General features: G+C 35.6%; 1 protein-coding gene across 7 annotated transcripts in view; it reads left to right on the top strand.

Moving 5' to 3' along the window:
- Positions 1-17,402, top strand: part of PLXDC2 (plexin domain containing 2) — a 287,499-nt gene that overhangs the window by 226,487 nt on the left and 43,610 nt on the right. For all 7 annotated transcript variants that reach the window (XM_087892833.1, XM_034402359.3, XM_034402358.3 and 4 more), the window contains 4 exons: positions 89-207; positions 4,475-4,574; positions 10,485-10,580; positions 13,020-13,101. In XM_087892833.1, the coding sequence (XP_087748959.1) occupies positions 89-207; positions 4,475-4,574; positions 10,485-10,580; positions 13,020-13,101 (397 nt within the window). The remainder of the gene's footprint in view (positions 1-88; positions 208-4,474; positions 4,575-10,484; positions 10,581-13,019; positions 13,102-17,402) is intronic.

Here is a 17,402-nt window from a genome sequence, read left to right as displayed (position 1 = left end):
ATCAAAGTCAAGGAAGTCGAATTAATTTATTAAATTGCAATCATATACTTTCCTCCAGTATTTCTGTCTCCTTTTCCCATCTTGACAGGCACTGCTCTAGTTGTTCAATGGGATCATGTACATCTACAAGATAACTACAATCTGGGCAGTTTCACTTTTCAGGCAACTCTTCTCAATGATGGCCGTATAATTTTTGGCTATAAAGAGGTGAGTCTGATCAGGCAACAAATTATTTCACTTCAGGATATTAACATGTAATAAATATCAATACCAGATCAATAAAAATTTTCACATGATAAAAATTCTAGATCATTAGTCTTTTAGTTTCTAGGATCTAAGATTTACAGATGGATACTATTATAAAATAGAAACTCTTGGCTTCTGTATGAAGAAGAAGGTGCTATGAGATGTAATGGAAAGTAAAGTATCTTTTGTATATTAGGCATAACAGAGATAGATGACCTGTGCTCATCCAGTTGTTGCTGAATAACAAGTACCAGCATTCCTAACGAGCATTCCCATTTGTAAATTATGCTGGGAGCTGTAGATGATCAACATCCAGAAAACATCATGTTCTCCACTATTGACTTTAGACATCACAGGTCAAAAGTAGCAATTGGTTATGAGTCTTGATGCGCATGTTTGGTCTGGCTCTACTGCCTAATCTTCTATTCAGAAGCATCAAACAGCAAATGTTTTGTTAAAAAATTAGAAAATGTGGAATTGTTGAGTGATAATGTAACATTACATTAGAATGTTCCACACTTTTTTTTCTGCCTTGATCCATCCAGTGGTGGGTTTCTACTGGTTCGGGAAAACCGGTAGTGGTAGCAGCAGGAGGCTCCACCTACCTGCTCGGATGTCATCACGGATGCTCTGTGCATGGGCAGAAACGCCATAAGTGCACAAAGCACGTACACTTCTGGTTCCGTACCAGTAGTGAAGATAAGTGGAACCCACTATTGGATCCATCCAGCTCTGATGACTTACCATTTGGCAGCTCACTCTTGAAACACATTGCATTATCTCACCTCATTTGTTAGAACATACCTTGTTCTGCTCAGGGAAATTTCTACTAGATGAAACAACTAAAGATTTTATTCCTGATAAGGAAAATAAAATGGATGTAAACAAATATCATCACAAGCATCAGAAATATTAATGTGCTACAATGAGCTTCAGGTCTCATCCTTTTGTTGTTGTTGTTGTTGTTGCAAATGGGTTAAATGAATCTGATGATAGTCAATAAAAAGCTTTAAAAGGTAAACATGTGGCATTTTTATGTTAAGGAAAACATCTTTGGTATTCACTTCCACTATCTGGATATTATAACAATATTAGCTTTTTTCAGTGATCCTGGAAGACAAAAATAAACAAATGAAGTCAGTAGAGATATCAATAGGAATAAAAAATTGGACTAAAACAATAGTTTGATATCCTGATTTGATGACTCTTATTAATATAAATCAGTTCCCACATAAACAACTCAGTATATAGTGTCAAATAGAAATATTTTTCATTTTTTCCTTTTAGTTCAGTTTGATGGAAGAAACTTTGCTTGGGAGTTGACATTCTACATTTATTAAAACACAAGATAGCCAAAACTATTTATGAATGTCCTGGTTTTCTTTTTTAGTGGAAGACTCATCTGTCCAGCAGTGTGCAGCTTCCTTGGTAGTTAAATCCCTAAATAAGACTTAGGGCTAGACCATTTCTCATTTATTTTTTTAAACCATGCATCTAAGGCAATCCTACCCTTTAAAATAGTTGAAAAATAGTTCCTCCTCTTAAAGAAACTCATAGCAATTTCATCCTAGTCACCTGTTCAATTTAATGGTCAAGTGACATTTAGGTTCACCCTGGTTTGGAACCAACTATGACTAGAAGCTTTCATGGAGAAGCTTTCATTCTCCATCTCTCATGTGGGAAGGAGGGACATATGAGCCCAAAGCAGATAACAGAATAACAGAGTTGGAAGGGACCTTGGAGATCTTCTTGTCCAACCCCCTGCTTAGGCAGGAAACCCTATACCACTTCAGACAAATGGTTATCCAATATCTTCTTAAAAACTTCCATTGTTGGAGCATTCACAACTTCTGGAGGCAAGTTGTTCCACTGATTAATTGTTCTAATTATCAGGAAATTTCTCCTTAGTTCTAGGTTGCTTCTTTCCTTGATTAGTTTTCACCCATTGCTTCTTGTCCTGCCCTCGGGTGTTTTGGAGAATAGCTTGACTCTCTCTTCTTTGTGGCAGCCTCGAGATATTGGAACACTGCTATCATGTCTCCCCCTAGTCCTTCTTTTCATTAAACTAGACATGTCCAGTTCCTGCAACCGTTCTTCATGTTTTAGCCTCCAGGTCCCTAATCATCTTTGTTGCTCTTTTCCGCACTCTTTCTAGAATCTCTACGTCTTTTTTACATCGTTGCAACCAAAACTGTATGCAGTATTCCAGGTGTGGCCTTACCAAGTCATTATTAAGTGGTATTAACACTTCACGTGATCTTGACTCTATCCCTCCGTATATGCAACCTTTGATTTTTTTGGCAGCTGCTGCACACTGCTGGCTCATATTTAAATGGTTGTCCAGTAGGACTCCAAAGATCCTCTCACAGTTACTACTATTGAGTGAGGTACCACATATACTGTACTTGTGCATTTTGTTTTTCATGCCTAAATGTAGAACCTTACTATTTTCACCATTGAATTTCATTTTGCTAGATAGCATCCAATGTTCAAGTCTGTCAAGATCCTTCTGTATCTTAAGCCCATCTTCCGGAGTGTTGGCTTTTCCTGCTAGCTTGGTGTCTGCAAATTTCATGAGTTCCCCATCTATCCCCTTGTCCAAATCTTTGATGAAGATGTTGAAGAGTGCTGGACCTAAAACCGAGCCTTGGGGCACCCCATTGCATACTTCTTCCATGTAGATGCAGTTCCATTGAGGACTACACGTTGAGTGTGGTTGGTCAGCCAGTTACAAATCCATCTGGTGGTGATGCTAACCCACATTTTTCTATTTTATCTAGTAGTAGGTTATGGTCTACTTTATCAAATGCCTTACTGAAATCCAAGTAAATTAGCATGGTCCTAATAATTATAAATAGGTTGTAGGATATGTGAATGTATTTCTTCTGTAATATTATGTAATGTTAGTTAAGATTATATAAAATAATAGTGAAATTGTCCATTTAATCTTACAAGTCAACATTGCAATTTTTTGTTTTGTGTCCATCTCATAAAACAAGAAAGATTCTTTGCTCTCTGCTTCAAGTCTAGTTTCTGTTTTGTCCTTTTACCATCCGATTTCCCCAACCCCAACCTTTCCTCCAGCACATTTTGCAAATATAGCATATAGCTTTTACAGGGTTGAGGGTCTCATTGCTGCCTTAAAGAGCAGCTAAAGTTTTCACATGAAGCAAATTTAGAAAAATGTAGGGAACAAATTTAGTACTGGACTATTATTAATTTGATTAGGAAAGAAACAGAAACAGTTGTATTGCTGAACATTAGCATAGCTTAGAAACCTTTCTACTGTTTATTCCAAAATTAAAAGAATCTTGAAAAGCAAATTACTTCAAATACCAGCCTTTCCTTGGATTTTTAAAAATAAAGAGACCAATGTCCTCCTTAATTTAGACAGTCCAAATGAGTTATTGTTTTGCTGTTCCCCAGAATTAAGAGAATTCCTATAAAATATTCAGTAATAGAAATGGAATTTGTTTCCCATTATATTTATTTTCTCTGTGTCTTTGTGCAGAATTCTATTAGTGCTCACAAAACAACATTAGGAAAAAAATAGTTGTTTACACAATAAGCAAATTAAATTGTTTGAGAAAGACATTTATTGTATTTCAAGTTTTTGTGAGCTTTGTTCCTAGAGTGATGTGACAATGAAGTCTATGGATGAAAGACTTGAAAACATAATTGCTGAAGTAGTTACATGAAATTGGTGAGCAGGTCTGCCAAAACTTTAAATATTAGCTTCAAGTCACATCTCATTGTGTACTTGTTTATTGCATATTGTTTTCTCATCCCCAAATGAATGTACCCTTTTTTGAAAGGTCAGTTTAATGTTGTATAGAAAATCTGTGGAGAGCAGTTATAACTAAACTCCATTTCTTATAAAAGCAGACCCCCCAGTAGCAAGTAAAATGAGATGTAATGGTATATGGAAATGATTTTGAGAGACAGGAAAAGGAGCCTGATACTAGCCCTTCCAGTAATCCAGAGAAGCACAGTATGAATACAAGATAAGGTTTTGTTGTAAGGTTACATTAACAGAAGTTTGCAACACTGAAAATGTTCCTCCCCTCCTTTCCTTTTACTCTACATAAAGGTAAGGACGATCGGGTTACCATATCTGAACCTTGTTCAGCATTTGATTACATTTTATAATATGACATGTTAGTGATAAATAGCTACTATCAAAAATAAATTGTTTGAAAAACTATCTCTTTGTTCCCTTTTTTGGCAGATTCCTGTCTCAGTGACCCAGATAAGTTCAACTAATCATCCTGTTAAAGTGGGGTTGTCAGATGCATTTGTGGTTCTCCACAGGATCCAGCAAATTCCCAGTATGTTGTTACTAAATGTAGCATGAGCCAATATGATTTATTGTGAGAGCAAAATAGATTAAAGGAGATTAAAAATGTTTTAACTAAACAAAACTAGAAGTTTTATTAGGTTCAGATCACTAATTTAAATATAATTTTACTTGGCTTATAACTCCCACAGTGACTCTTACATCACTTTTTGTCAGCTATTCAAAAAGGCCCTCAAGATTCTTTGTAGTTCAAAGCAGCTAATTTTACAAGATTTTGGTTATTTCTACTGAAGGAACAACAAAGAATTTGGATGAGAGATTATCACTGTAATAATCCTTTATTTTGAAGAAAATTTCACAAAATGGAATTTCTACTTGTAGGATTTCATATATGCAATTTCTTTATTCCACTAAGAGAGCTTAGAGCAGGGGTGTCAAACTTGATTTTATTGAGGGCCGCGTCCAGGTTGTGTTTGACTTCTGATGGACGAGGTGTGGGGCGTGGCTGGGGGTGGTGGTCATGGTGAGCGTGGCCAGAGGCTCAAGATGCATTTTTTCCCCTTTGCATTAAAAACAGCTATTCCAGCTAAAGAGAGATTTATTTTCTGGCACAAATAGTCTCACTTCCATAATGTAGAGATTAAAGACATGTAGAGTCCCCAGCTGCTGTGGGGCTTGACTCTTTTGTATAAGAGCAGAGCATAAATGAACTGACAATTTCTCCAGATGTCTCTAAAAATTGTCTGTCCAACAATCTATCAATCTTTGTCTGATACAGCCCTAGAGGAAGATTTAATATAATTTACAAAATTAATATACCACCCAATTCTCAGTGACCCTGGGTTCACAACAATAAAAAAAATCACAAATCAATTACAGATAAAAGATTAAGATAAAAGATGACAAACTCAGGGACTCACTCTCTCTCATCAAAGACCTGGGTGAAAACCTGGGTGAAAAGCCAGATGTTTTTGGCTCTTCTGAACAACAGCCATCCAGATCTTGTAGGGTACCTAGTTCTAGCTGGCAGATGCTGCTAAAGAGAAGGTGAAGAAGGTGCTGCCTCCTGCAGCACTCTGCCGACCAAAAACAGGCCACAGGGAAGCCCAGTCCTTTGATATTTCCAGCCAGCCCCATGGGCCAGATCTAAGCACCCCGCAGGCTGAATCTGGCCCACAAGCAGTGGTGGGATTCAAATAATTTAACAACCGATCTCTGTCCTAATGATTTCTTCCAACAACCAGTTTACCAAACTGCTCAGAAAGTTAACAACCAGTTCTCCCGAAGTGGTCCGAACTGGCTGAATCCCACCACTGCCTACAAGCCTTAAGTGACACCCCTGGCTTAGAGGTATTAAATATCCATGTGTTTATACAATCATGATTATTTATAGATACAAGCTTTTTTCCTTCATACCTTTAGAATAAACTGTACAAGTATCCTTTATTTTACTTTTAATACTTAAAGACTCATTTAAGTTGAGCTCAACTCCTGTGTCCCCAGGGACATGTCCATATAATTTTCTTAACAAAAGTATGGAATTTTAGCCTTCTGATTGGTTTGGAGGTTTTTTACTTCACAATCTGAAGTAAAGCAGATTTCAGCCCTGAAATTCCTTCATGTTGTCCTAAATATTAATGAGGCCCAGACTCTTATCATTAAGAAATGTATTTCTCTATAGGTTAAAAATACTTGAATTATATCATCTTTGGAATCACTGTTCTGTTTTATATTAAATAATACAATTTGAACTTAGTCTTTTTCCCCAGTTCTCCTTTTACGTAGAACTATGGATTAGTACCTAATAATAACGGTGTTCAATTATGTTGACATTATGTTGACTTAAAAGATGAACTTTGGGTTATGTGTTTGTGCTACAATTATGCTGTCACATTTTAAATTCATCCAAGGTATCTTTTTTTTTTTATTACCTAGTTTAAAAGACAGACCATAGAGAGACATGAGAACAATGAACCCTCCTTAACTTTCCATCTTGCCTAACTAATAAACTCACCTCACATATACAGACAAGGACCAACTTAGTTTCCCCCAAACAGCAAACCAAACAGAATTTCCTGCCTTGCAGCTCTCAATTTCTATAAAGCTTTGCTGTTCAAGGTTCCTCTTTGTTGTAAAGCAGGCACCCAATGATCATCACAGTAAACATGGTTCTTGTCTTAGTGTTGTGTTATACAGATGTCCTCAATATAAGAAAGTAATAGTAGATTGGGTGTTGTACTCTGTGCAAGCTGTGCAAATATCCATCAATTCCACTCTCTCTGCAAGCATCTACAAAATATCCTTTATTATTTCCATACAGCAGTAGTCAGTGTTGTACAGTTTTTTGTATACACAATAGGGATAGCAATAAATCTAGACTTTCAAAAACTCAACCCTGTATTCAGTAGCCAGCTAATAGCAGAGGTTTTACAGACTTAATATGTGTTGATAGATGGTTTTATTGCAAACAAGAAAGCAATTGTTGATACAGACAAAATCTGCCTATAGCATGTCTTAGAAGTTAAGCCACACATATATGACTGGCTGTCTGGCTGCCTGCTTGCTTGCTTCAAGATTTAAATTGTATGTATTTTCTCCCTTGCTTCCAATTAAATGGACCTGATTTTTCCCCCCAGCCTTGAGAGCCAGAATCATTTGTTCTAATGTCACTATCTGTACTGAAAATATTTCTTCCCTGCCTTGCCACTTCATCCTTTAGATTGAGAAAGGTTTCTACCTGACCATCTGTATTTTTTGGCACTTCCTCCATGATTGCCAGGCTCTCATTCAAACAACCTAATTGGACAGCTATGAGGGAATGCAGCCACTCTGGGAAGGTTGTTCCATAGCATGCTTATCCCAATAAACAGTCATTTTCTTCAGTAGCACATAGACCCAGGCAGCCACTAATCACTCAACTAAACAATTATTGTTCTGGGTTATGGAGCAATAATGTTTACTGGCAAGGTGTCAATCAAGCAAAATGCAAGCTGCCAGAGAACGTGGAATTGGGAAGCCTGATAATGTACTCTAACTGCTATGATGAGCTCTTAGGGTGCAATATCTATCTGTATGTGTTTATTTGGGAAGAAGCATCCTAGTTATCCCATGAATCTTGCCATTTTATATCAGTCTATGAGATATGTAGAGCACTTGCAGAAATTGTCTTGCTTTGCTTTTGTTATAAGTAGTACTTTATAGAGGGATGCCACATATTCTCAAGAGCATAGTTAAAACACTCATACCTATTAGAAATTTCAATTTGTGCAAAAATATATATAAACTTTATTATGAGAATGATCTTTTTATGTACCACAAAGTTAAAGCCTTTTGCATCATAACTCATGGTAATGAATATGCTTATCAGCTTCTCTATATTTGGATTAATACATACTCTATTCACACATAGGAGATTTCTTCACAAGTAGTGGTCTTTTCATATCTTCACTCAAAAGAAGGCAGACCAGTAGAAATGACTGCTGACCAAAAGAACATTTATTTCTTCAACTACTTTGAATAAAATGTTTTAACTACCCAATTGGTAAAGTAGATAGGGAGGTGATGGTTGGGATGATATAGTATTATAATTTATATCAGAATGACAAATGACTATTGAACAGGGTGTATTGGCAAGAAACATTGACAAAAGCTCTAGGTTTCTCAGTGTAAAGCAACTAGAAGTAAATAGTGATTTAGTTTTATCCTAATCTTGCTGCCATTTCTACCAACATGTGTAAATGACAACCACGTTGGATTTTATTAACTAAAAGAAAATTCTAGAATGTAGATTTTCATGTCAGTTGTTTATTGATATACTGACTTATGAATAGTACCATAAAATAATGCAAATACTATGTCACTACTATATCAATTCTGTGTCATTTTCACTTGAAATGGCCTCTTTTGGTGCAGATAGATCAATCTCTATCTGACTTTAAATCTGGATCAATTTCCAGAATAGAAGTTACAGGAGAATATTTCTGATCTGGTCCTAAAAATATGAAAGTAGAACTAGGAAGACCCTGAATTCAAAATAATGCTCTCAGAGAACTTAGCGTGTGGGTTGAATGTGGGTGAAATGATGTTTACTGCTCTGAAATTGAACCATTCAAAATTACGATGGTGCTGAAAAAGTAACTTCACCAACAGCTCTTGCACTTGAAACCACTGCAGTTTCCCCATAGTTAAATAATAAAGATTCAGACACTTCTTAACTGGTGGGCTTTTACAACTGTTGTTTGTGTCCCACAGTCATGTGTCATTTGCATGTATCATAGCCAATTTCCAACAAGTAGAGTCAACAGGGAAGCCAGCAGTAAAATTTCAAGTCACTGTAACATGATATCTCATTTAATGACCATAAACGATTCTTTAACAATTACTTGAATTGAGGGCATAAGTCTGCTGTGGATATTTGATATCTCCTTTAAAAAGTGCATCACTTAGAATCAAAATTGCCAGTTCCAATTGTGGTCTGGTACAAGGACTATTTGTACATAATGAAATATTATAAAATAATGAATAGTGATCCTCACTAATAGTGTTTGGAAGGAAGATAGGGCATTGTGTTCGGGCAAACAGACATTAGTGGGTTTTTTATTTAAAAAAAAATAAAAATTCCTGTTCTACATGCACAAAAGCTTCTACATCCAGAGAATAGCAGACAAAAGCTCTGGTTTTTAACTTGTTTCATAGGCATGTATTTGCAGAATGTGACTTAGGGACAAACTCACATATTATTCTTTTTAATTTCCCATTATAGATTAGCACACTTCCTTCCAGATAATTGAGTTTGCTGTTTAGTTTAGGGTTAGCTTAAAAGCCCACTGGTGAAAGCATTCTCTTTGCTCCCATCTCTGTTTAATTTGAGGTTAACAGCCTGTTATATGAAAACATAACTATTACCAGGAAAGTCTGAAAATATAACAAAAAATCTCAGGATTCTATCTTGTTTAGAGCTCCAAAAGCATAGACCTAGAACAAATGGACTGAAATTGTGTTACTTTGTGCTCGATTTGAACAGGTTCATTGCCAAAAAAGGAAGACATTTTTTCCAGCAGTGTCTTGTCCATTTAGTGCATTTGTAAGTTGAGGCAGTGAAATATTATATTTTGAATGAACCCTTACCAGTACCAGAAGCCAAAGACCCAGACAAAAGAAGTCAGTCATTTGGTGTGTGCTTGTTTTTTTTTAAGGAAATAAATGAGCATGTAAATAAAAGTGATGGCATTGTCACCTTGACTGAACCTTCCAGTGCTAAGAAATTAGGAAAGATTAACAGACATTATGCTGGTTACCTTTAAGCTGTTGAATTCTAAATTTGCTCAAAAGCAAGATGAAAAAAGTTATTTAAGAAAAACCCCTGATTTAGTTTAGCAGAAGTGGAGTGCAGTGGCTCACATGATAAGAATGCTAGGCTGATTATTGGCAGACTTGCATTCAAAACTTGGTTGTCAGGTGATGAGATGAGCTCCCGTCACTTCTTCCAGCTCTTTCTGACTCAGCAGTTTGAAAGCAGGGGATCACGAGTAAATAGATAGGTACCATTTCAGTCGGCAACCTAATGCGGGCAAAAATGAATCCCAACTGAACACTGGGCAACAGTGATGTCACCAGATAATCCTCTCAATCTTGAAGCACTTCGCTATTCCCAATATGAATAGTAATTTAACAGAACAAAATTCACTTCTTGGGTGATACTAATCCTAGGTTATCTTGTATTGCTAACATGATGGCTACAATTTTATAGTTTGTAGTTTGGACTACCTTCTCCAGTTATAATTGATACTGAAAACTGTTTAATGGCTTTTTTTCCAATCTTCCCTGTGTCTTGCTGCTATTGCAATCAAAATTATATACAATATAATTTTAACAATAGAAATATTTTATGACAATAATGTTTAAGCAACATAACTCAATGCTAATTTATCTTTTCTTACAGATGTTCGTAGAAGAACAATCTACGAATATCACAAAGTGGAGCTTCAGATGTCAAAGGTCACCAGTCTGTCAGCTGTTGAGATGATTCCTCTGCCCAGTAAGTTATATTTAACAAGCAGATAAAACATTACATTTTTAAAGGATGCGTTTAAAACATGCCACTTTTCTTTTATAGCATTTGTAATGCATAAAAAAGGAGATAGTTGGCCAATAGAGTATAAGTATCTGTTGATATTTAAGCCAGCACAGTAATATAGTGGTGGATATAATGTACTAATGTCACTTTCATACTTCCACTTTGCCTTGATAAATCCCATGTTTTTAACAAAATGTCAGTATTATATAGGTTCTAATCTTTGTGTATTTACATTATTGTTATAACATACATCTATTTCTTATCTAGTCATCTCTCAGTCATTTGTTTTTTTTTTCTTCCATATGTGTGTTTGTGTGTATATGTTTGCTTGAAAATTTAGTAGGTTCACATTTTTTGATAAAGCACAGTCTTCTAAAATATTACTGTTAACTAAGCCACATTAGGCTGATTTACACATCATATTAATCCATGGGTCACATACCACTGTGAATAGGTTCAGAAAACATGCTAAGTGAAATCTAAACATAAGGCATTATGGTGAATCCAATTATAATGAATTGAAGTAATAGCATATAAGTTGATTTTGTTTGTGTACCATCTTTCTGTGATGTGGCACTCTCAAGATACATTACCTGTGCTGACTACAGGAATATGAACTTTAATTTTCGCTACTTTTTACAAGTATACCAGGTTGGAAGCAGCCATAATATACCTTCTCTAGAGATCTTACTTTGCCTGGTTTTGTTTGGAAGTGACATGGAGTAATCAATATAGCGCTGGTCTTAAATTAGATGTGCAAAAGTTCATAATACAAACTTTTGTATTCATACAAACTATGATAGACCTCACTATTTAATCTTGGATAGATTTCACTTGTCTCACAGAGTAAGCTACATTTACATCATTGGGCCTCCTTTATTATGGTGATAGCAATTGAAGCTTCTTAAACACCTGGTCCACTAACTTTCCTGGATATTTTTATTTATTTGGTTCTTAGCAGCTATGTTCACGGGTGGGAAGGAGGCAAACAGTGATAAAATCAATGTCACAATGCAAGCCTTGCCTCTTTTGTACATGTGTTGTGACAATATATACCAACCAAAAGGGTCATAGCTAACAGTATGATATTGTTTTCATCATTTTGACAAAAGCAGCAGGAGCTTGCAAATACCCATGCTTCTTAGATGAGAAGTAGCCATGGAATTACATTTCATGGAATAGCATGAAATGCTATTCGCTTTGAGATAAACTGTGGGGCTTTAAAAGAATTATATACATAAAAGAGAGGCAAACTTGGTTCAGATGTCAGCGCCTTTAGCATTATATTAGAAAGCTGGTCCTCACAATTGTTAACGTGTAATTTGTAATATAGAACTATGGATACTATCTGGCTGATCCCTTCTCCCATCTGTTTTCTTGATATTTCCACTGTCTTGTTGCTTTTTTCACAGCTTTATTATAGGTTTATTTACTTGATTGATTACCATAAGTTCTATATTTGTTACTCTGTGTCTTAAGGTACTAATAGCCATCTGCTCGCCCTGCTCATATCATTGATATATATCTATATATGACACGTTGCTATCTCAAATTTCTTACATTGATCAAAACAATGTTGTATCAAAGAAATTGTGAATGCTCCAACACTGAAAGTTTTTAAGAAGATGTTGGATAACCATTTGTCTGAAGTGGTGTAGGATTTCTGCCTAGGCAGGGGGTTGGACTAGAAGACCTCCAAGGTCCCCTTCAACTCTATTCTATTCTATTCTATTCTATTCTATTCTATTCTATTCTATTCTATTCTATTCTATTCTATTCTAAAGAACTCTGTGGAATTTGTTTGTTTATTTATTCACTTAAAACAGTGAAAAATTGTAGATGCACCTAGCAGATCAAGTGATGTCTGTCAGAGGTTGGCTATCCACTATGGATACTGATGTGAGAAAATGTAAACAATAAAAGAAAAAGACAGGCTTGGGATGGAAATTGCCCATACCCCATTTGAAGAAACCAGTCGCAGCAGCTGAACTATTTTTAATCCAGTTATTGCTCTTTCACAGTTTCTTAACCTTTTTTTGTTATGTCCATCTGTCAAAAACATTATGCTATTAAAGGTAAACAGACATAAAGGAACAAATAAGAAAACTTTATAGCAGAAAGGCAGATTTAGGACATATACAAAACATAGAAATGCATTACAATTACAAATAGGATCAAAACTAATTGTACAAGCTCAGTCTGTAATAGAATTATATATCTCCATAGTGTGATCTGGAGATGTCAAATTATTGTCCTCCAACCATTTTTCATTTATTTTGAAGAGAATAAATTCCTGAAAAAATCGATTGTAGGAAATCTTATTAAGATGAAGGGTTTATTTTTATTTGCTTGCCCCTGTGTGCATGTATATTTTATTTTTATGTTATTATGTTTTTACAGCTTGTCTTCAGTTTAACAGCTGTGAACCTTGTATCATGTCTCAGATTGGTTTCAACTGCAGCTGGTGCAATAAACTCCAAAGGTAAGAAAGCTTGTTAGCCTTAGTCTTTGGTATACAATGGCCTTGATAATGAATCAGTTTTTCCTTTTGCCCATACAATAAATGGGTTCTTTAAATTGAGTTAATTTATTGCCTCAAATTCTTTTTGACCTTTTCAATTGTGGTAAAGGAAATTATAAGGTTCCTTTCTCAGATTCCCAAGAGATCTTAATTGGTAGCCAGACTCTTCCAGCATAATTAACACTCAGAAAAAAGGATTCCTTGCCATGATTGGTGGGAGTGCCCTAGAATTACAAGATATTGGCAAGATGTATGAAATATAATTGAAAGAGCAACAGGCTGTCCATTAAATCAGTAGCCAACAGTGGTTATATGGGTTAATAAACAAGCTTTTATTGTAAAAATAGTGCAAATGTTGCTCATTAAAAAAATTAAATTATATATGGATATATGTAGCTAAAATTAAGGAATGGCTAGAATGAAAGAGGATTACTGATTTAAAAACGCATTCTTTTGTTTAAGAACATAAATTATATGTGGTTAGAGATTAGGATTTCTTATCCAATTATAGTTTCAACAGTCAAACAAAAGCATATTCCTTTTATTTATGGAAGGAGCAATTGGGAGGGGTCTCATTTTAGAGGTGGCTATTAGACTAGTAGATTTCACTTTCATTCCATGTATGTATTGATTTTTTTTAATTCATTTTATTGTTAACTTAATGTTTTAACTTTGCTGCCCAATGTTTAAATCTTTTGACTTTTAATTGTTTTATGTCATTATTTATAACATTGTAAACTGCCCAGAGTTGCCTGATAGTGAGATGGGTAGCCTATAAATTTAATTAATAAATGAATGTAGACCATTTATTCTGAATAGTTGGCAAAATACAAGCATTTATTACCCTCTTTTGATTAAAATAAAAGTGTCAAAAACGAAACCTTTGAAAAAAAGTTTATTTTAAAAAGCATCATGTAAATACACTCAAATATACACGCAATTGGATTTAACACTTGTATAATAATAAAATTTGGAGGTGGACTGTCATCTGAGAAAATCCACTGGGAATATTTCATTCTTATATTCAATGTGACAGACCACAAACTGGTAACAAATAAGTGCATTCAGCATAGAATATTTTATAGCGCTCTCTTATGTATAAATCATACATTTCATCATCATGTCTTCATCAGTGATATAATATAGAATTCGCTCATCATAATTTGATCTGTCCTTGAATACATCTCCAACTGTCTTTTAGTGCAATATTTTTACATATTTTATAAAATATTCCATGAAATTCTATAAGACTGAAACCCAGGAGAGTCAGATTTAACCACACATTTACAAAAGAAGGCTTTTTGGAATATAGTCCATATAAAAGGTGTATATTGAATTCTTTTTTAAAATTAATGAACTAGTTATCACATGATTGATTGAGGTTTGAAAGAAATGCCTTTAAATATTGTGAAATATTTGACATAAGATATGTTCCATTTCATCAGTGATATATTAAGAATGATTAGAAGGAATTAACTCTATAAATTAACTTGCAATAGAAAAGATCAGGAGTGTACATATAAAATCATAACAAGCTATAATTCTATTAAATATTCATGAAAAATTTGACATCTAATATATTTGTATGGTATTCCTGAAAATTTTGAAAACTATTCCTGAACATTTAAATTTGTCTTTGGGCCTGTTGTGGCAATTATGTTTCCTTGTTTAAAGTTCAACTCTTATGCGATTGTAAAAGATTGTTGTATATAATTCTTCAGAAAAAAAATCTTATAATTATAAAAGAATCTTATAATTACAAATCTTATAATTGGATTACTTATAAATCCAAAGATTTAATTTTTTTCATAATGTTGTATGTGTTAATCGAGGTCAGAACAGGTTATAGAGTGGATCTATTCTCATATTATTGATGTAAGGATCTTGTCAAAGCATGAGCATAAAGAAAATTTATGTTCCCAGAGAGTACCATAAAACTTTCCAATTCAGTTATTCTCAGTATCTCATATAAAGCGCCACCAATTTGTCAATGAACCTGCTATTGTCATGTTAGAAAAAAAACTTCCATTTTTCCAAGACGAAAATCCATGTGTTTATTGGAAAGCTGCTGTTATTTTCTCACTTCCAAAAAATCTTAAACACTTAATTAAATTTTCAGTATTCCACATTGTGTCCAAGTTAGACTATTAGTTTCTATTCTATTAGTTTCTAATAGTTCCTATTAGTTTGTTTTGCCACATTTATATTTTTGGCATTCAGTATAGTATCAGGAAGAATAATTTGAGAGTCACAAAATAATTGGAATTTAAAGTGCAGAGTAATAATTCTATAGATTTAATTTTAAAAAAAAATCCTTAGCTGCTGAACTTGTTATAGCATGAATGAATTCAGTTTCCGCATTGTTATGGAAACTAGGCTGTGTTGCTGTTGGTTTTTGTTTTAAATGCTGTTGTACTTATAGCTTTAGAAATTAGAGTTGGAAATTCTACTTGTTAATGATAGGATAATAGCAAAGGAGGGAGGAAAGGCCTCCAGCTTTTCAAAGGTTTTCCAGCAATCTAATGAGGCTCTGGAGGACATATATAATGAAGGACAGAAAGAAGGTTTCTGCCATTCAAAGGTTATGAACACACCTAACATTCTGACTAAATGGGTCTTTTCAATTAGATTTTTTCCCCTTCAAAATTATATTTTATCATTTTTAGCAGAAATAATGGACAGAAAGAATATTCATAGAAACTGAAAGAAATCAAATTATAAGGAAATAGCAGACCTGATTTGTGTTTCCTCTTATTCCATGTTGTGAACATTGTTCTGTCACTTTGAAAAGTTTTTCTTGGCAGGGTTAGGCTACAACTCAATATATAAGATGTGCTAACTAAAGTAATGGTCCAGGGAGATCAGCATCTCGTTCTCACTTTAGACATAAAAACACAGCATTTATTTATTTATTTATTTATTTATTTATTTATTTATTTATTTTTCAAATTTATATGCTGCCTTTTCCCGTAGGACTCTGGGCGGCTCACAAAATAAAAATTACACAACAGTCCAAATATTAAAAATTACTCAATTTAAAATCCCCAAACAATTAAAAACCCTGCGGCAGATTAGGGAATTTGCTGAAAAAGCCATGTCTTCAGCTCAGCGCAGAAAGTGCGGAGGTCAGGGGCCGTCCGGAGCCCGGTGGGTAACCCATTCCAGAGGGTCGGTGCGGCCACAGAGAATGCCCTTATCCTGGGGGCCACCGGCCGACATTGTCTGGCCGACGGCACCCGGAGGAGGGCAGTCCTATGTGAGCGCACTGGGCAGTGGGAGGCCGGTAGGAGGTGGTCCTACAAGTACCCCGAGCCCATGCCATGAAGGGCTTTATAGGTAAGTACCAGCACCTTGAAGCGGATCCAAAGGGCCACCGGCAGCCAGTGCAGCTCGCGCAGGAGAGGTGTTACACGGAAGTAGCAGGAACCTCCTGTAACAACCCGCACGGCCGCATTCTGGGCCAGCTGGACCCTCCGGGTGCACCCCAAGGACAGCCCCATGTAGAGGACATTGCAGTAATCCAACCAAGAAATGATGAGAGCATGAGTGACTGTACAAAGGGCATCCCTGTCTAGGAAAGGGCGTAACTGGCGCACCAAGCAAACCTGTACAAAAGCCCCTCTTGTCACGGCCATCAGATGATCCACCAAGGACAGCCGTGAGTCAAGGAGGACGCCAAGATTACGAACCCTTTCAGAGGGAATAAGCACCTCCCTCCCCATCAGAAGTGATGGGGATACTAAATCACAAGATGCCGGTAACCACAGCCACTCGGTCTTGGAGGGTTGAGTTTGAGCCTGTTCCTGCCCATCCAGACCCATATCCTGATTATCTTAATAACTGCAGTAAAATGATTGCGATATTGGATTCAGTTACAATAAGTGATGGTTTGCTTAACAACCACATCACTTAGCAAATAAAATTCCAATCCCAATTGTGGTTATACGTTAAGGACTACTGTATTTGGTGGGGGGGGGGATGTAGTAGTATTATGTATGCCTTATGAATGAAAGCCTGGATATGCATCTAATAGAGGAGTACAGTTGCAAATCTAATAAAAATAAATGCTTGCTGAGAAGCACAGTACTTTTTTCTGACTGTGCCTTTGATGCTGGATCTTCTCTCCCCATTGATAAAATGGGGAAGTTCACATTCAATTCTCTGGGGAAAAAATAAAATTTGAGGCATCAGTTGTGCTCACACGGGAGGTATAATGAAGGTATAATTGCCAACCTTCTGGCAGTTGGCCCCTCTTACGGCAA

The sequence above is a fragment of the Pantherophis guttatus genome, chromosome 4 (genome assembly GCF_059756535.1).
Source record: "Pantherophis guttatus breed Tessera chromosome 4, ASM5975653v1, whole genome shotgun sequence".
Taxonomy (NCBI): Eukaryota; Metazoa; Chordata; class Lepidosauria; order Squamata; family Colubridae; genus Pantherophis; species Pantherophis guttatus.
The sequence above is the reverse complement of the archived record's forward strand: the minus strand, read 5'-3'. Positions and strand labels throughout refer to the sequence as shown.